Source organism: Balearica regulorum, chromosome 11 (genome assembly GCF_011004875.1).
Source record: "Balearica regulorum gibbericeps isolate bBalReg1 chromosome 11, bBalReg1.pri, whole genome shotgun sequence".
Taxonomy (NCBI): domain Eukaryota; kingdom Metazoa; phylum Chordata; class Aves; order Gruiformes; family Gruidae; genus Balearica; species Balearica regulorum.
Window position 1 is genome coordinate 11,162,828 of NC_046194.1, and position 19,871 is coordinate 11,182,698.

Consider the following 19,871-nt stretch of genomic DNA (forward strand, 5'->3'; position numbering starts at 1 on the left):
CAGAAAGTGGCAAAATAATTCACTCTCTAAGACTTATTTTGAAGTTTCAGAAAGCAGGCATTCTTTATTGCAGCGCTGGGAGCATGGTGGATAATTCCACCTAGCGTGCACACCCAAAAGACAAAACTAGCAAGTATTTATACTATGTTAATATACATATTCAGTATATTTCTGAGTAGTGCTTATCACATTCATGGATTTTCTGGGAACTCATTAGCATATGCTAATGTCTTTCGCCCATGTTTGTTGGCACCTCCAGGTGGTCCTTGGGGGGTCTTCAGACTCAGTCCTGGTATCACATATAATTTATCCCTCAAGGCTGGTTTTGTGATCACCTTATAACTTTCTTATCTTTGTGCATCTGTTCTTCCAAGGCCGAGCTGTTTAAAATGAGATTGTTCCAGAGCTTCTTACAACTAATTATTTTCTAAGTTACAATGGTTTCCCTTTTGTTTGGTTACATCTATTGAGCAGTGGCTCTAATTGCTTGAATTGATCTTAATGTTTCAGTATTCACAGGTATCAACAGCAAAGGAAGAAAACTAAAACTACACTCTGGTGTGAATGCTGGAGGTAACTATTCTCATTTGCCTTAAAGGAAGAGACTGAAAACCTGTGTCTGAGGTTCTAGTAAGGAAATTGTAAAGCAAACCATTGCAAAGGTTTTCAGAGGCATACAGCAAGAGGAAATGGCACCAGGGACTGCTTGTAGTGCAGAAGCATTTAAGGCTGAGCACAGGAGCGAGCAAGGCTGCCTCACTCCAGACCACTTCCAGATGTTGGAGTCTGCTGAAGCACTTTGGGTTTAGCTGTTGGTGCTTGCACTGCTTGGATAAGGTAACAAGTGCAGCTCCAGATGCCAGACTGCCCAAGCACCATTGTGATGTGCTGAGGTTCAGACAGTGTGCAGAAGGGAATGCGTGCTTTTCCAGATTGCTGGCTATTTAACTGCAGACTGATGAAGTATTTTGACTGTCATGAAGATACACCCTTGCCTCTTGCTGTCATATCTGATCAGCTTGTTTAAAATGCACTACCAGTTCATATCAGACCAAGGACTCATGAGCAGTCGGGTTCTTATCACTTTGCTCTTAGCTTTAAACTGCCATAATTTGTGGGCTTCAGAAGTTAAAACTTGTGCTTTATGCAGCTTCCCCTTTAACAACAGTGACTGCATTTGCAAGAATCAAAGATAAAGCTGAAAAATCCAACTGGTACCTGGATAATTTTTCCACATAAAAGCAGTAAACAATTCTTTTTTCTAGCACAGTGCACCTCACTAGAAGTCATTTATCATAGAAAGCTACAAGTGGTGGAATATGCTAAACTACTTCCCCAGTGAGCTACCTTTGGGAGCTGAAAGAAGGAAGACGTGATTTCCTGTGGCCTTGCTGAAAGGATCCATCATTCCCTCTTCTGTCTTGGTCATGGCTCCAGTACCTGCTTGTCTACCTGGTGAGCCACCCGAGTGCTGGAGGTAGCCAAAAGGAGAGGAAGAAAGCAGGGAGCTCAGCCAGGCACAACACTGCCTTTGAGATACTTTCCCTCACTACAGCCTGGCCCCTCTGCTCTACCTGAGCTCATAGTGACCATGCTTTAAGGCAACAGGACCTTCCAAAAGAAAACCTGTAAAACTCCACTCTCCCTGCCAGTTCAGGCTATTTTGGGCAGCAGGTTTTTATTATGGATGCTAGCTAATGACAAGAAAACTAAGTCTTAGGAGTAGACTGAACTCTTCTCTTTTTGGACTGGTTCCTGTTGAGGACCAAAGTGAACTTTTTGATGAGGAATATTGCATGCATTTTCAGAGGGAGCACTGGAGTAAACAGACTCCTTTAGCATGCTGCTCAGCTCCAAGGAGATTAAATTATCTCTGGGAGCAAGACACTGCCTGAACTACAGGGAGAAAATCCCCATCAGCTGGGTGGGGGATTCCAGTTTGAAGGTGTAATTATTCAGTGAGACCAGAGTGTTGGGGCAATAGCCCTGTAATAACCTAAGCTGCAGAAGGGCAGTGTTCCTTGAATGGAGAGCTGAAGAGAGAGTTGAGGTTGTTCGGCCTGGAGAAGAGAAGGTTCCAGGGAGACCTAATTGTGGCCTTCCAGTACCTAAAGGGGCCTACAGGAAAGCTGGTGAGGGACTGTTTATCAAGGAGTGTAGTGATAGAATGAGGGGTAATGGCTTTAAACTGAAAGAGGGTAGATTCAGATTAGATATTTGGAAGAAATTCTTTACTGTGAAGGTGATGAGGCACGGGAACAGATTGCCCAGAGCAGTGTATGCCCCTTCACTGGAAGTGTTCAAGGCCAGGTTGGATGGGGCTTTGGGCAATGTGGTCTAGTGGAAGGGGGGTTGGAACTAGATGATCTTTGAGGTCCCTTCCAACCCAAACTACTCTGTGATTCTATGAAGCTTGCCCACATCCCCGTTTCTGATGATTTTCTGGTCTTTTTCAAACTTGTTCTCTGAGCTGTTGAATACAATCAGTGCAGGCCTCTTGGACAACAGCTGGTACATAACCCCTGAGCAATGCTGTCAGAAGAAGAGTGGCTAGGCAGAACTTCTGCTGCAGAATTGCTCAGCACATATTCTTATGGGGAAGATTTTATTTCCCAAATAACTAAAACATTAATCCTGCTGACATGGTTTAGGCCCAGCCGGCAGCTGAGCGCCACGCAACCACTTGCTCACCCCTCCCCCGGTGGGATGGGGAGGAGAACAGAAAAACAAGGCAAAGCCTCGAGGGTTGGGATAAGGGCAGTTTACTGGGACAGCAAGGGAGAGGGAAACAATCAACAACAGTACTGATAACAGATATTCACAATGGGTGATAACAGAGAACAATTTACCAATCCAACAACCACCGACCCACGACCCATCCACTGACCAGGAGCATCTGGTCAGTGGTTGGGTCGTGGGTCGGTGGTTGTTGGATCGGCACTCCTCACAGAAACCATGTCACCCCCTCCCCTGCCTGAGTCGCCCCCCTTTTATGGTGAGCATGACCTCACGTGGTATGGAATAGCCCCCTGCCAGCTTGGGTCACCTGTCCTGGCTCCTTGTGAAATTAACTCTATCCTTGCCAGAACCAGGACACCTTCCTACTAGCTGTGTAGCATCCATAGCCATAATAGATATGTCAGGGATTTTCCTTCTCCTAACCAGCATTTGTATGGAGGAACTACTCCCTGCTTTAGAAATACACTCCCTTCCCGCTACCCTGGGCTCAACATACCATCCCAAATGACTGAAGGGTTGGAGTGAGCTGGGTTTCTCTCCCTGGAGGCATCCAGTGTGTTCTCACCAGGACTCGGGGTGGGGGGAAGGCTGTTTTACACTGACCCTGATTGTTCAAGGGCAAACACATTGTTTGGTTTGAGAATAATTTGGTCTTTATTTCTATCTCCTTTTTGTTCTGGTATTTATCAAATTAAGTGCACATAAACTAAACAGGCTTTATTTTTTATTCTCAGTTAGCTCATCCCTTGCAAGCTGTTTCAAAGGTGTTGGTCATAACTGTCCCTGCTTGGCATGCTTGCACGGTGACTTGTGCTTTACTCGGAGCTTTGCCCGGGAGGAGGGCTGGACTCAGCAACTGTGGTGGTTCAGCTGCAGCTGAGCACCATTCAGCCACTTGCTCATCCCTCCCCGCCTTGCTGCAGGATGGGGAGGAGAATCAGAAGAAAAAGGTAAAACTTGTGGGTTGGGATAAGGACAGTTTACTGGGACAGCAAAGGGAGAGGGAAGTAACAACAACGGTGCTTAGAATATACAAAGCGAGTGATAACACAAGGAAATTTACTGACCCAAGGACTGACCACACTAAGACCATCCCGGAGCCACGCGGAAGCCACCCGTCCCCACCTAGCCCCCTTTTATGTTAGGCATGACATCATATGGTATGGAATACCCCCGTGGCCAGTTTGGGTCACCTGTCCTGTCTCCTTGTGAAAATTAACTATCCTAGCTGAAACCAGGATGGTATCCACCCCTTATTCTGTACAGTCTACTTCCCCAGATCCTACACTTCCAATTAATCACTACCGCTTTCCCCGTCTTTGACATATATATATGCATACACAGATATCATTCCCTTAGTCTATAGGCCATCCCTGTAAAATGTCCATTGAGTTCATTTAGTCCATGACTTTGGGCTCCATCTGTCATAACTGTCTCTCAGGGCAGGAGAGATGATGTGTGCTGTTGGACTGTTGCATGCTGCATCCAGAGCTTGTGGCTGGTGTATCTGGTGTGGTCCATGCTTACAGTCTGCATGTTGAAGATGTCAATTTCAAGGAAGTTGCTGGGTGCCAGTTGCTGAAGTCAGTTCTAGTTCCATCACTGCAACACTTCACTCAGTTTCATCCTCCATTAATTTGGGTGAATCTTACGGTAATACCATCAGTACAGAATATAGCAAGTGTAGCAATGATGACATACAATGACAGGGTTATTTAGCAATTAACATCATACAATTTAATTTATTGGCTATTCTCACCCAAAATCAAGCCCCCTTGAGGTACACATCAGACTTCCACATCACCTACCAAGTGCACCCAGATCCTTGAGCAAAAGCAATACCATGGGTGGGTTTGCCTTTGCCTAAAGCACGGCTAACCCAGACTGTCTTCCCCAACATTTTCTTCATGTGCACTATGGGGACTTTATCCCCTTCTACAGCACATAAAAGTTTTGATTGGGCAGGGCCAGCTTGATTGGTAGACCCCTTAGAGTTAACTAACCAAGTAGCCTTTGCTAAATGTGTATCCCAATGTTTGAGGGTCCCACCACCCATTGCTCTCAGTCTTTAACAGTCCATTGTATCGTTCAGTTTTCCCAGAGGCTAGTGCATGACAGGGGATGTGATACACCCACTCAATGCCATGCTCTTTGGCCAGGCGTCTATCAGGTTGTTTCAGAAATGAGTCCCACTGTCTGACTCAATTCTTTCTGGGGTGCAATGCCACCACAAGACTTGCTTCTCAAGACCCCAGATAGAGTTCCGGGTGGTGGCGTGGGGCACGGGATATGTTTTCAGTCATCCAGTGGTTGCTTCCACCATTGTAAGCACGTCACTTGCCTTGGCAGGTTTTGGGAGTGTGATGTAATCAATCTGCCATGCCTCCCCGTATTTATATTTCAGCCACTGTCCTCCATACCAGACAGGCTTAACCCACTTGGCCTGCTTAATGGCAGCGCATGTTTCACATTCATGGATAACCTGTGAGCTAGCATCCATGGTCAAGTCCACCCCTCGGTCAAGGGCCCATCTATATGTCGCATCTCTTCCTTGATGGCCTGACGTGTCATGGGCCCACTGAGCTACAAATAATTCACCCTTACGCTGCCAGTCCAAATCCACCTGAGCCACTTCAATCTGGGCAGCTTGATCCACCTGCTGGTTGTTCTGATGTTCCTCAGTGGCCCAACTCTTGGGTACATGGGCATCTACATGACGTACCTTTACAACTAGCTTCTCTAGCCAGGCAGCAATATCTTGCCACAATGGGGCAGCCCAGATGGGTTTGCCTCTGCGCTGCCAGTTGCTCTGCTTCCATTGCTGTAACCAGCTCCACCCCCCTCCCACAGGGCATTTGTCACCATCCATGACTCACTATAGAGGTAGACCAGCAGCCACTGTTCACAACCAGCAATGTCAAAAGCCAGCTGGATGGCTTTAACCTCTGTAAACTGGCTCAAATCACCTTTTCCTTCAGCAGCTTCTGCAACTCGTCATGTGGAGAGTCCATACAGCAGCCTTTCACCTCCGATGTTTTCCCACAATGTAACAAGACCCATCAGTGAACAGGGCATATTGCTTCTCATTTTCTGGTAGTTTATTATACGGTGGTACCTCTTCAGCATGCGTCACCTTCTCTTCTGGCAATATTCTGAAATCTTGCTTCTGGCCAGTCTGTGATCACTTCCAGAATTCCTGGGTGACTGGGGCTTCCTATTCAAGTCCCCTGTGTGAGCAGTGAGACCCACATACTCCACGTAGCATCAGTTGCAGGATGTGTAGAGGGGACCTTCTCTTTGAACATCCCGCCCAGCACCAGCAGTCAAGGTGCCAGGAGGAGCTGTGCTTCAGTATCAATCACTTCTGAAGCAGCTTGAACCCCTTCATAGGCTGCCAATATCTCCTTTTCCGTTGGAGTGTAGCGGGCCTCGGATCCTCTGTATCCCCGACTCCAAAACCCCAGGGGTCGACCTCGAGTCTCCCCTGGTGTTTTCTGCCAGAGACTCCAGGTAGGGCCATTCTCCCCAGCTGCAGTGTACAGCACATTCTTTACATCTTGTCCTGCTCGGACTGGTCCAAGGGCCACCGCATGAACTATTTCTTGTTTAATTTGTTCAAAGGCTTGTCGTTGCTCAGGGCCCCATTCAAAATCGTTCTTCTTCCGGGTTACATGGTAGAGAGGGCTTACAATGAGACTGTAATTCGGAATGTGCATTCTCCAGAAGCCCACAAGGCCTAGAAAAGCTTGTGTCTCCTTTTTATTGGTTGGCGGAGACATGGCTGCTATTTTGTTAATCGCATCCATTGGGATCTGACGACGCCCATCTTGCCATTTTATTCCTAAAAACTGAATCTCCTGTGCAGGCCCCTTCACCTTAATACATTTTATGGCAAAACCAGCCTGCAGCAGGATTTGGATTATTTTCTTCCCTTTCTCAAAAACTTCTTCTGTCGTGCTGAGTTGCCCCATACAATGATGTCATCAATGTATTGCAAATGTTCTGGAGCTTCACCCCGTTCCAATGCACTCTGGATCAGTCCATGGCACATAGTGGGGCTGTGTTTCCACCCCTGGGGCAGTCGATTCCAGGTGTACTGGACGCCCCTCCAAGTGGAGGCAAACTGTGGCCTGCACTCTGCTGCCAAAGGGATCAAGAAAAATGCATTAGCTATATCAATTGTGGCATACCACTTGGCTGCCTTTGACTCCAGTTCATATTGAAGTTCCAGCATGTCTGGCATGGCAGCACTCATGGGTGGCGTGACTTCATTCAGGCCACGATAGTCTACCGTCAGCCTCCACTCTCCATTGGACTTCCGCACTGGCCATATGGGGCTGTTAAAGGGTGAGCGGGTTCTGCTGATCACTCCTTGGCTCTCCAGTTGACGAATCACCTTATGGATGGGAATCAGGGGGTCTCAGTTGGTGCAATATCGCCGTTGGTGCGCTGTTGTGGTAGCAATTGGCACCTGTTGTTCTTCAATCCTCAGCAACCCCACAATAGAAGGGTCCTCTGAGAGTCCAGGCAAAGTAGATAATGGTTCAATTTTCTCCGTCTCCAAGGCAGCTATACCAAAAGCCCACCAGCATCCTTTTGGGTCCTTGAAACACCCTCTCCTGAGACAGTCTATGCCCAGGATGCAAGGAGCCTCTGGCCCAGTCACAATGGGGTGCTTTTGCCATTCATTCCCAGTTAGATTTACTTCAGCCTCCAGTAGAGTCAACTGTCGGGATCCCCTTGTAACTGCAGAAATGCAGATGGGTTCTGCCCCTTCATAGTTCGATGGCATTAGGGTACACTGTGCACCAGTGTCCACTAAAACCTTACACTCCTATGGGTCTCATGGTCCAGGCCATCGGATCCACACAGTTCAATAAACACAGTTGTCCCTCTCCTCCACCTGGCTGGAGGTAAGGCCCCTCTAATCCTGGTCATCGTATTCATTACTCACTTCTTCCAAAAAGGACTCAGAAGTCCCTTCAACAAGATCATAAGTATAAGTATGTCTTTCGCTCAGTCTGGGGGGATGTCCGCTGGAAACTGGAGCAGCATTTTTCCTGGAAGAATCCCTTTTATAACTGTTTTGCCTTGCAGCTCACGTACTCGTGCCTCTAAGGTTGAGGTAGGTTTCCATCCCACTTCCTCATGTCATCCCCATGCTCATGCAGGTAAAAAACACAGGAGACCCCCATGGTGTGTACCCTCTATGTCCTCTCTCTTGAGCACAGGAATGCTTACTCCTAACAGCTGAGATACCGGTCCGTACTGGTGGGGAATAGGCCATATTCTCTTTGAGTTGCTGGACCTCCCGGAACAGTTTCTCCACAGCCAAGAGGGAGGAAGAGAGACTTTCTTTGTATTGCTGGAGTTAGCCAGCAACTTCATCCACCGTTGGTGCCTCTTCACCTTTCCAGTCACTGCCAATGAGTTGGCATACAACAATGGAGTGCTCCGTAAAAACTTCTGCCACGTGAGTTGGGTACATTGGACTTCATCAGGATCTGCGGGTAACTGCACGTTGTCCGGTCATAATAAACCATCTCCCACACAGCTAATTCCCTCAGCAACTGCATAGCTCTCTCCATGGTGATCCACTTGCCTGGATGACATACATCATCTTCACTGAAGGGATACCTTTCCTTCACGCTTGACAGAAGTCACCTCCAGAAGCTGAGGGCTTGTGCCTTTTTCACCAAGCGCCTTGTTGATGCCCCCTTCCCTAGACAGGGATCCCAGATACTCAGCCTCCCTACCCTCTAATTCCAGGCTACTGGCCCCATTATCCGAGATCCGGAGCAGCGAGGTGATAATGTGCTCACCTGGAAGGCGGCTGAAATCTTTTTGCATATCTCACAGCTCACTCAGGGACAGTAATCGAGTGACTGCCTCTGGTTCTGCCTCTTCCTTCTGTTCCCATGATGGTCCAGGTTCATCATCATCCCTAAGTGAACTGGGCTTTTTGTGTATTTCTTCGTGCATATAGGGGCAACTGATACTGGCACGGGTTGGGGTTTTTTGGTTCAGCTGCAGTGCCTGTCACTGGGGTTGGTGTAGACACAGCTCCTGTTGCTCTTTTCCCCCTCATGGCACTGCCTACTATCGAGCAGTGTTTGGTTTGGTTGACACTAGCCAGGGCCCAGCACAGTGTGGCAAGTTGTGCCTCTTTGGAATAACCACAGCATTTTCCTTTCAAATATTCTATCACTTTATCAGAGTCCTCTGCTTGTTCAGGAGTGAAGTTCCAAACCATTGGAGGTGAGAAGTTCTCTAGATACCTGCCCATATTCTCCCACATGCCATGCCACCCACGACTATCCAGCCAGCCTTGGGGCAGATCTCTGGGTGCTATTCTTAAAACAATTTCTTGTAACCCTAAACAGGACTTGAAACACATTCAGGAGACATAGCAATAGGAGCATGCTGGCTTGAACATCCCAAGAGTATTCAAAATTCTCAAAAGCTGCTGTAACCAGCCTGAAGGAAAGAGGGGAGGTGAAAGAGCGGGAGAAACTACTCTCCCCCCCCGCCCCCATCTTCCCCATAGATTGGGTGCTATTAATAATCAATTCCAAGAGATGTCGTCCGAGGTACAGACATGACGGCAATGCCACATACAAGTACCAGCTTAATCTCATCACCATTGATGGTATCATATCTTAAGTTAATATTACACAGTACAGCAAAATGAGAATCCTGACCCCTCTCCCAGAGGTGATAAAGAGCACCGCAGGAAACACATAGAGCAAGTAAGGCTTCACATACCAGAGCCATGTGAGAAAACAAAACACCATTGTGACCAGCAACTCTTTAAATAGCATTTTAAATACTGATGACAACTTTGTTTTAACACACTCCTGTCAGATCTGTCATTATCTCAACCCTTCAAGCCCCACATTGGGCACCAAAAGAGATCTGACGCAGCTGAGTACCACGCAGTTGCTCGCTCACCCCTCCCCATCCTGCTGATGGAGAATCAGAAGGAAAAGGTAAAACTCATGGGTTGGGGTAAGAACAGTTTACTGGGACAGTAAAGGAAGAGTGAAATAACAACAACAGTACTGAGAATATACAAAGCAGGTGATAACACAAGGTAATTTACTGACCAGAGGACCACTGGGCTGGACACTCAGCCCATACTAAGACCAATCTGGAGCTGCAAGGAAGCCACCTCTCCCCAACTAGCCCCTTTTATACTGAGCAGGAGGTCATGGGGTATGGAATACCCCTTTGGCTAGTTTGGGTCACCTGTCCTGGCTCCTTGTGAAAATTAATTCTATCCTAGCCGAAACCATGACAGGAATGCAGCCCTGTGGCCCTAATGCAACTGCCAGAAAGCCACATCTTCAACCTAGATGGTGCGTGATGGATGTGCAGTCCAGCATGCTCTTTGCCACCACCTGAACCTCATCTTCTCTTTTTTCTAATTTTTAAAGCATCAGCTCTAGCAGGGCCTTGAATCTCCTGGTGGCCAACCAAGCGGTTCCCCTGGAGCTCACCTCTGTTTCATGGTGGATGTCTCCTGTCTGTCTCCCAGGCTGCACCCCCTCACCTTGTCCTCCCTGGAGAACCTCCCCTTGGGCCATGAGCTGTGGACACCCCAATCTACCGTATGCCACTGTACTATGTTGCCAGTAGGTTCTGTCTTTCAAGCCACCTCATTTGCAGTGGTGCAACAGAGGAGCGAGAGCAGAGCAGTGCTGCTGCATGCTCTCAGCCGTCTGCCACTGCTCCTTGGGTGCTGAGGGGGCTCTGCTCAGCTGTGGCCCCCCACCAGTTACCTGTTGGTTCCTATGTGTGGGTCAGTGTGTGGGTCAGCCACAGCATCCTCTTGGCGTTTCCTCCAAGGCATGTGAGGTAACCCAAGCTCCAGATTCTCACTGGCACTGGGATGGCGACAGCTGCAGCCTTGCTGACAGCTCAGGGAAAGAGCAAGGAGATCTGAAATCCTATAGCTCTGTTAAGCTCCCAGGACTACAAATTCCCCTGTCACAGGGCTCTGCCCAGTTTCCCAGGTCCCAGATGATCCCTCCTGCCTGAGTAGAGGCTCTGGATGCCAGCAGTATTTTTTTACCCACTTTTGGGACCATTGGGTCATTTATTGTGTCTTGAGGCATTGCAGTCCTTTGAGGGAGGCACATGACTTATGCTGGTGTGACAGTTCCCCAGTGCCCTCATGTTTACCTCTTAGCTTTTGGGTTGGATGTGGGTTTATAAACAGACTACCCAGGTATAAGGAGGTCTGATGGTGACATGTGTCCTCCCCTCAAGTGGGGCCATCTCCCTTGCTAATGAGATGACAAAGAAAAGCCCTACATTGCTGCTGGCCAGGGCATCTCAAGGTGGGGATGGCTGAACTTAGCTGGTGGTAGAGCAGCAGACCAGTGTAAAATGAGTCTGGAGTCATCTCTCTGGTGAGCTCCAGAATTTCAGCAAGGGTTGATCCTAACTTTGGACTTCAGAGATCACCTTGGGGTGGCAGCAGATCCTGCAGGCTGTTGTAAGGGGATTAATTAGGTTAAACAAACAGTGTGGGACATGGATGGGGTTACATTAGCTCCTGAGAACCCAGTGGGTTCCTGTCCTGAGTGAACTCCCTGGGCAACTGCTGCCTAGAGGACCTGCCCTTTGCACTGTCTGATAGAGCCAAGGGTTTATGTTGAACCCAGTTTCTGAGCAGAAATACTCTCCAGGCACTGTGTGCTCCAGCAGGTCAGGGCAGCACCCAGGAAACAGCTGCCTCTGCAAACAGGAACAACACAAAAAAAATAATATTTGCTTTAGATGCTTGTAGGAACTAAGTAAAACCTTTGCTCTCAAGAAGGTTTCCTTGGGTCCCAGAATGGGAGTAGGGAGTCCAAGCAAACCTCTCCTGGATACGGGGGGCCCATGTAACATTTTGTGCTCTTCTTCTGTGACGACAATGATTTTCCAGGGGACAAATTTCCCTGGGTTGCACAAGACCCTGCATCGAAGGATGTCTTGGCCACATGCACTGCTTTGGTCCGCTGGTACCTCTGTCTAGCAGGTTATCCTGCCTTTTGGGTCTGAGGGAGATCAGCACAGGTTTTGCCCTGTGACTCTGGGAAGTCTCTTCCCTTCTTTTGCAGGAAACTTTCAGCTGCTTCTATAAATGCTAAAGAAACTGAGAGCAGTTGGTCAAGAGGAGTCGTAGGCTGCCCCAAGGCAAGCATGAGCACTAGGGTGGCACTGATGCCTCCATGCCGGATGCTGATGGGACAGCAGGCGCTGGGAGGTCTTTTGCCCACCCCAGGTGCAGATCCACCCTGCAGTGCCCATTCCCTCTGCCAGTCACAGCGGCAGGACAGAAATGCCTCTTGACATAATGTGAGTGCCAGGTCCTGTCAGCTGCCGAGCTGCTATGTCCATCTTTAGCCTGCTCTCCAGTTACCAGCCACGTCCTCTGGCTGCCTCCAAAGATAGGCAAAACCACCTCCCGGCGCCTGGGTTGGAAACTGCGGGGAAGCAGAGGGGGGATCATGGGCAGGGAAGAGATTGATGGGATTTTTGTGGAAGGAGTCAAGGACACTGCAAGTACGCCTGAGCTATGGCGTCGCTGTGCTACAACAAAGGCTGTGGGCAGAGGTTTGATCCTGAGCACAACACAAAGGGTAAGTGGGCTCATCGGCCTTGCACCAGGGTGAGTGGGGAATACATGCTGCTTTCCCGGTCCGCAGCCTCAGCCACCATGCTGCAGCCTGAGCTGCCAAGCAGGGCTGAGCCGAGCCCAGCACAGGCAGCCTGCATGGCAGGAACTGGCTCAGGAGCTGCTGGGTGTCATGGGTGGCTCGTGGGAAGGATTGCTCCTCCTGAAAGATTCTGCCTGATTTTCCCTTTTCAGATTCCTGCCTGTATCATCCAGGTGTCCCCATCTTCCACGATGCCCTGAAGGTGAGTGGGACATAAGCCGGGGCTGCAGCTGCAGGGAGAGACTTTGTGCCTGGCGGGATTGCCCACACCTGACCAGTTTGTCATCTCCTGGTGCCTAGGGCTGGTCTTGTTGCAAGAAACGCACAACGGACTTCTCTGAGTTCCTCTCCATAAAAGTGAGTGACCTGCCAGCCCAAATGCACCTGCTGCTCCTCCGTTCTCTCCTCCTTGCCCCTGCCCTGTCCTGTCCCATTCCCATCCTGTGCCAAGGCTACCCCCTTCACCCTGTGGGCTGGGGATTTCTTGTCTGCTTCCAAGGATCCTGAAAGCAAGGGTGCTGCTCCCAAAGTGTGGGGCAGGTGCTCCAGAGAAGGGTGCTAGAAGGGGCTGGGATCCCCCACCAGGATCCTGCAGGATGAACACAAATGCCCTAAGCATCAGCACAGCTGTGAATGTCTGAACAGTTCTGTAGGGGGGAAGGAGGCAGCAGAGGACTAGGGATGTGGGGGAGACTCTTGCTGCACCTCAGCTGCCAGGCTGGGGTGCAGCAGAGCTAAGACCTGTCTGCCATGGTGCAGGTGAGGCTGCCACACCCTCTTGCCCTGGGGAATCCCTGCATGTCCCTGGTGCGGGGTCAGAGTCCATCTCTGCAGGACACAGAGTCACCAGAGCATGGAAACTAGCAGGGTTTGGGAGCAGCTGCCAGGCTAGGGAGGGCAAAGCAAGCATCAGGCTTGCCTCTGCTGCTCAGGGATGCACAAAGGGGTTTCACAGCAAGGAGAAGCCCCCTGAGCCTGTTGGCCAAGAGGAAGCCTCAGACAAGCTGAAAGCCAAACCAGTGGAGGAGGTCATAATCCAAAGACCAAAATCAGCTGAGAAGATGCAGCAGGAAAGACCAAGGTGAGATGGGCTCAGCTAACAGTGTCACCCTGCTGTGCCACCTCTACGTGTGTCCTACCCTGCTACTTCCTCAGAAGAGGCAACAACACTTAAATTGCAAAAAAAACCCACTCGACCTTTGCTACTGCTGTTCTCCAGCTTTGATGAGCCAAGACAACTGCTGCCGATTAAAGTATCCAGGTCTCTGGAGCAAGCTCTGCAGAAACTGAACCTGTCCTCCAAGGACAAAGTACCTGAGGGCAGTTGTCCAGGTAGGGATGAGCTGATGGATGGCAGCGGGGTTCAATGTGGCAAGTTCAGCATGTGGTTTAGCATGGCAGGTTCAGTGCAGGATGGCGGGTGCTACACGCTCAGCCACCTGCAAACCCACAGAGCTGCATCTTGGAGATGCATTGCAATGCACTGTGCTCAGGGGCTGTGCATGCTAAACTGGGGAGATGGCAGTGGGGCTGTGGGGGGGTTTGGGGGCACGTGTGTATGGTGCATGCCCCAGGGTGAAACTGTGTTGCTCTCACAGGTGAAGTGGCTGCCCAGGTGAGAGCTGGCACCACCTGCAAGAATGCAGCCTGCAAGGCAGTGAGTACCCAGCAGGGTCCCAGCTTTGCATGGTCTGTGCCATTGCCAGGAGCATCACAAATCCAGTTCAGGGGCTCATCTCTCAACTGCCACCAGGTGTGGGGCAGGGTGCCAGATGGGTAGGGAGATGGCAGCACCCATCAGGTCCATCAGCTCCTGCTCATTCTGTCCCTGGAGCAGCTGCCTCTCTTGCCTCCCAGCCACATTCCTGCAAGAGGCTTCCAGATTCCTGGATTGGTGGTATATTTGCATTTCATTGCTGCTAATTGCTTGCAATGAAATATAGCATATATTCAGGATATGGGCATATAGGTAAAATGCATGTGGAATAAGTCCCACCTGCATTTAATTAATGCAGTACAGCCTACTTTCTATCTTGCTCCAAGGCCACCTTGAGTAGGACTGTCTGCCTGCCCCAAGGCGTGTGCTGGAGGGACCAAGCTGCTGGACGGCCAGCATGCTTGGAAAGCAGCAGAGAGGGGAGTGAGCAGGGAGCAAAAGGTGGGAGGTGGATAAGGACACGAGATTAACACACTCTGGGAAGAGACAGGATGGGCGAATGGCCCCTTGCACCTCAGAGTAAGTTTCTGTGGTATCCAAACTTGCCCACTGTGCCAATGCTGCCCAGCCCCGGGCTGGGACCAGGCTGTGTTTGGGAGAGGACATACAGAAGGGCTGCTGCCAGGGTCATGGGGATGATACTGGGGTCCTGGCAAGGCCAGGGTGGCTGTCCAGCTGGCAGGGAGCAGGAACCAGTGCTGGCCTGCCAGCTGGGCATAGTCCCAGAGTTAGTCTTCATAGATGCTGGACCCTGTGAAAGGGTGATGTTGGGCATCATGCTGTGCCCTACGCAGGGATGGGCACTGATGGGCAGATGCCTTGCTGTTCCATGCCATGCTGTGCCAGAGGCACAACCAAAATTTTCCTTTGCTTCTTGCTCCACAGATCTACCAGGGCCCAGAGAGCAACAGAGAGGTTTGTACTTTCCATCCTGGTGCTCCTGTCTTCCATGAGGGGTAAGAAACAACCCTTTACTGGGGAGCAAACTGACCGTGCTGAGGGCTGAAAGTGCTGCATCACAAGGTTGTGTGGCTTCAGCAGCACGGCCAGTGCAGTCGTGGGTGACACCCCCCGGGGTGTCAGGTGGGCAGGGGGAGCTGTTGGTTCCAAGCCCCTCTCCCCCACACCCCAAAGCCTGCTGTGGTCCCCTCTCCTGCTCCCATGGGTGGTCCCCACTCAGTTCATCCCTCTCTCCGCAGGATGAAGTACTGGAGCTGCTGTGGAGTCAAAATGACAGACTTCAGCGCCTTCCTGGAGCAGCTGGGCTGCAGCAGCGGGCGGCACTGCTGGACAGGGAAGGGGGTAAGGGGGCTCTTGGTAGGGCAACTCGTGTGAGCAAAAGTGCCACTATCTGGCAACTGAAGAGTGCCCCTTCACTTGCTCTGCCTTCATACCAGTTTCTGCATTTAATTCTCTTAATTTTCATAATTGATGACTATGCAGCGTTTGAGTGCACGCTCTTCACCCATCTGCTGTTTAAAATGCTGCTCCTGCATTCACAAAATGTGTCAGGTCTCACGCCCAATGGGCAGATGTGCAACAGGAAGCTGAACGAGGCAGGAGCTGTCCCCAGGTATGGCGCAGCCAGCACTGCAGGCCACCACACAGGGACAGGCAGCTGAGCACAGGAAAAGCCCTGAAAAAAAACCCAAAACCCCAAAATTTTGACAGATGACTGCAGATGACTGAATTTGGTTTTAGTGGGGTTTTTTTGTTGGGTTTTTTTTCCCTCCTCCTGCAACTGCTTCCCAGGAGGAACCTCATCTACATAGTGACATGATTTTGCGGCAGGGCAATGGGGAGAAGATCCCAATTCCCAATATTGTATGGTGTGTGCAAGTTTCCCCAGGAAAGCTCTTTGCTGGAAAAAGGCTCGAGCTGGGAAAGTTACACCAAAGCGGCCCAGGATATTCCTGAAAGTGCACCATGTTCCTCTCAGTCAGCAACCCCCTATGAGCCCAGTCTGTTCTTTGTCCTGGAGCGGAAAACATGTAGTGGATGTAAAGGAGGCTGCAGTGAATGAACTGTGATGTTGCGATGTAGATGCTTTGTGCTAATTGTCACCTGATTTTGGGGCTGGGATTCCTCCTGGGACATTTCTTTGGCTGGCAATGTTGAGGGCTGCAGAAGGTCAGTCTCCTGGTGATGCTTAGAAATGCCTGGTGGGGCCAAAGCTGCCTGTGGCATGGATGAGGCGGGAGTTCTGTGGGAGAATGGTGAAATGTGGCCAGTGGGGCTCATCTGTCTCCCAAATTTAGCATGGTGGCATGATCCATGTCCAGCAACAGCCCGTGCACTGCCCTTCAGACTGAGTTTCCTGACTGTGCACAGCACCCTCGAACTTGGGCACAGCAGAGTGACTCTTGAACAAGAAGAGGATGTCTCTGGTCTTAACATGTCATTCTGGAGCAATCCCAAGCACAACACAGATGCCCCATGTTGCATGGGACAGCCTGGTAGGGGCTGCCCACCTTCACATGAACCACTTCCCCTTAAAAACCTGCACAAAAGGCAGGTTTGATCTTGCTTAGCTGATGCCGACCTCAGCTGGGACTCTGAGAAGGAGACCTGCAAAGGAGCATCCTCCAGCACAGACATCCCCTGTGTTTGGGGTGTGCTTGGGCTAGAAGCTGTGCCATGATGGCTTCCTCTCCCTGGCAGGACAAGGCGGCGGTGTTGTGCCGGCAGGACTGGCACCAAACCAGCAGCCAGGTGGTAGTGACAGTCTATGCCAAGAACCCCCTGCCTGCCCTCAGCAGCGTGAAAGCCAACCACACTGTGGTGAGTGGGGCCAGCAGAGCTGGGCTGGTGATGCACACTTTCATAGCACCTGATTTTGATAAGCCAAGAGCCGGGAGCCAGCTGGGTGCCTGGCGCTCTTTGATGGCCTGTTGGGTCTGTTGTTGCAGCTAGGGTTCACACTGCTGACACTGTCCCCAAGCTGAGAGCCCAGTGGTTTTGCTGCTGCAGCAGCATCTGCCCAACCACTCTGGTTCAGTGGTGCTCGGCCTCAGTGGGTGGCTTTGCTGGCCTTGAATCCCTCTATTGGTGGCAGAGGTGAACCTGGCATGCTCTGAAGGGGGTGAAATGCTCTCAGGTGATGAGGGAATCGCCAGACCCTTACACCGGAGCCAGGACATGGGATTCATTATGGTGCTGGAAGGCAGCTGCACTCTCTGGGGGAAGAGCTCTAGCAGTGCTGTGCTATTCACTCAGATAATTTTCTATTGATCTTTCAGCTTGAGGTTCACATCATCTTTGAAGGGAATAAGATTTTCCAGGCAGAACTGGATCTCTGGGGGGTAAGATCCTGTTTACTTTGACTTCCCTATTCTAGTAGTCTGTGTGGGGCTGGGCTGCAATGCTGTGAGGCAGCCTGTGCTCTGGGAGAAGAGTTTGCAGCCCCAAACACAGGCTTCTGCTAAGGAAAATTAGTCTCTGCATAGTCAGGATTCTCAGACTTTTGATAAAGCAGTGAAATGGTTGTTGCTGCAATTTCTATACAGTCCTTCCTGTATGTGGAGCATGAGGCAGACTTTGATTGTATTATTGCATACAAATTCCATGGCCCCCGGGATGCTGTCTCTTTCCATGGCTGGCACGTTTGTGGAACAAACAGCCATTTCATAGTCCCTTCCTCAGTGAGATTCATTGCCAAATCTCAAAGCCTTGTGGAGAACACAGGTCCACCATGGCTGTCATAGCAGAGATGACCCATTTCCGGTTTTCTATAGCAACAAAGGCTGATGAGGAAATTAGGTTTTTCTCTATTGATCCCATGGTGGTAATACCCCCTGGGAGCCATGCCAGGACTATGCCTGGGCTCGGTGGCCATCTGACTGCTCTGCACTACTTGAGGCACCCTGGCTACTCTCTTTTAAATGCTGCCACAGCACTGGCTTGCTCTTGTTGGGATCGTTTGGGAGCAAGTCACCCAGGTACTGGCATTTATAGCCATCTTTGCTCAAGAATGCCTTAAGGGTTGTGAGGAGGTTGTTTAAGGGTTGTTTAGGAGTCTGCTGGTGGCTGCACCTTTCAATCCTGGAATAAGAGCAGAGCTGGATGTCACTGCTGGCTCTGTAGGCATTTTGGGTTTGGTCCCAGACTGTCCCAAAGGGTCTTTGTCCCAGCAGGTCCCTGTCTACCCCTGCAATACTGCTGTGCCTGTGAGCAGGCAGTGGGGGAGAGGCTTGCTCTCTGATTTCTCAGCTGCTTGCTGGCTGGGAAAGAACAGTGAGACTGAGGAATGTGCATGTACATTTCTTGCCTTTATTTCTGGTACATGCTGCCTGCGCTCGCAGGCAGCAGAGTGTGCTGCTGGGCGTGGGTATGCTTGTGCCTCAGCACAGCTCACTGCCATGGGGAGAGGGCTGTACTGCAGCCATGCATGTGGCTACAACTAGCTGAGCTCTTCTAAGCTCCGTACCACCACTGTGGTGCTGCTTAGACATAACACTGTGAAGCGCAGCTGGAGCCCATGTTTTATCCTGTTCTGTCTCCTGGCACACAAGGAGAGGAGATCTCTCCTCTCTTCTCCTCTGGCAGGGCTCTGCCAGTAAGAGGAAGGATGAGCATGTGCTGCCTGCCCAGCTCACTGCATTTTCCTCTCTCTCTAGGTCATCAAAATAGAGAAGAGCTTTGTGAGCATGGTCCCTACCAAGGTGGAGATCACACTTTGCAAAGCCAGCCCTGGCTCCTGGGCCAGGCTGGAGCTCCCTCAAAGCAGGTTGCACTCTTGTGGTGAGCAAAAGGAGGCTGCCAATGCAGAGGAGCCTGGGGCAGTGCAGGAGGAAGACTCAGATGACAGCTTGAGTTGGTCAGAGGAAGATGAGGAGTTGGAGATGAGAACACTGAGCATCTGACAGTCAAGTGCTTCAGCAGCTGAGCAGTGCCAGCTCCTGAGCTGCTGGGGACCTTGGCACCAGCTCCAGAGGAGCAGACCCAGCCCAGAGCCACATGCACACTGCAGGACACCCTCTCCCTGGGTCAGAAGGGGCAAGTAATAAAAACCCACAGCAAAGTTTATACTCTGAAATTCCTGATAGGTGCTTAAGAAATGCCAGCAGGCTGAATCTGTCATCTATCTTCCCCTCTCCTGTGCCTGGCCAGGGCAGGAGAACAGGAAGAGCCCCCTTGTTTGCACTCCAGGCAGCTTGTGCCTGTGCCAGGTCTCTTTGTGGCCAGGGTGCTCATAGCCCGGTGTTCTGCCTGACTCCGGCACTTCTGGGGCCTGCAGAGGCGCAGGACAGGACAGTGAGCTCAGCTTCACTCCCCACATCACCTCACTCCCTCCATGAAGGGGGAACCAGGCCGAGGAGGTGTTATGAGGGAGATGGCAACTGCAGGCACGAGGGAAACGTCATCGCTGCCTGTGGCTCCAGTGGGGACTTGACGTCCTCCTTTTCAAAGCCGTTTATAGGCATGAAACTGCCCCGGTGTGAGAGGTCAATATTCACCAAGCGATGAGAGACAAGAAGGGCGTGGAGGCAGGGGATTCTTGAGGGGGTTTCGCTGTTTAACACCTCACAGCGCTGGTAAGGGGGTCGGAGAGCGACACACACTATTGGCCGACGGTACTAAAATATTCAGGTATTAAAATCCAAGAGCAGGAGCAAGCAAGGCCTGCAGTCCACCCTCCGCCCCGCCCCTATCCCCTTTCCGCTCCCTACACCGGAAAACGCCGCGCAGCCCCACAGCGGCGCCCT

General features: G+C 50.8%; 1 protein-coding gene across 2 annotated transcripts; it reads left to right on the top strand.

Annotated features, from left to right (window-relative positions):
* The first annotated feature begins 11,853 nt into the window (after positions 1–11,853).
* Positions 11,854–19,189, top strand: ITGB1BP2 (integrin subunit beta 1 binding protein 2). Of its 2 annotated transcripts, XM_010304492.2 has the most exons (11): positions 11,854–12,371; positions 12,602–12,651; positions 12,750–12,806; positions 13,382–13,530; positions 13,669–13,781; positions 14,048–14,106; positions 15,052–15,122; positions 15,366–15,468; positions 16,828–16,947; positions 17,406–17,468; positions 18,783–19,189. In XM_010304492.2, the coding sequence occupies exons 1-11, from the start codon at positions 12,308–12,310 to the stop codon at positions 19,026–19,028; spliced, it is 1,095 nt and encodes a 364-aa protein (XP_010302794.2). In that variant the 5' UTR covers positions 11,854–12,307; the 3' UTR covers positions 19,029–19,189. The 2 variants fall into 2 exon arrangements, with proteins under 2 accessions (XP_010302794.2, XP_075619436.1); XM_075763321.1 differs by lacking the exon at positions 15,366–15,468 and having other exon boundaries at positions 15,052–15,081.
* Positions 19,190–19,871: the final 682 nt, after the last annotated feature.

Excerpts from the sequence above, each read along its gene's own strand:
- ITGB1BP2 (XM_010304492.2), top strand. The coding sequence starts at position 12,308 with ATGGCGTCGCTGTGCTACAACAAAGGCTGTGGGCAGAGGTTTGATCCT. Across the intron at positions 15,123-15,365 it reads GCTCCTGTCTTCCATGAGGG|GATGAAGTACTGGAGCTGCT; the intron begins GTAAGAAACAAC and ends CTCTCTCCGCAG. Across the intron at positions 16,948-17,405 it reads TGAAAGCCAACCACACTGTG|CTTGAGGTTCACATCATCTT; the intron begins GTGAGTGGGGCC and ends TTGATCTTTCAG.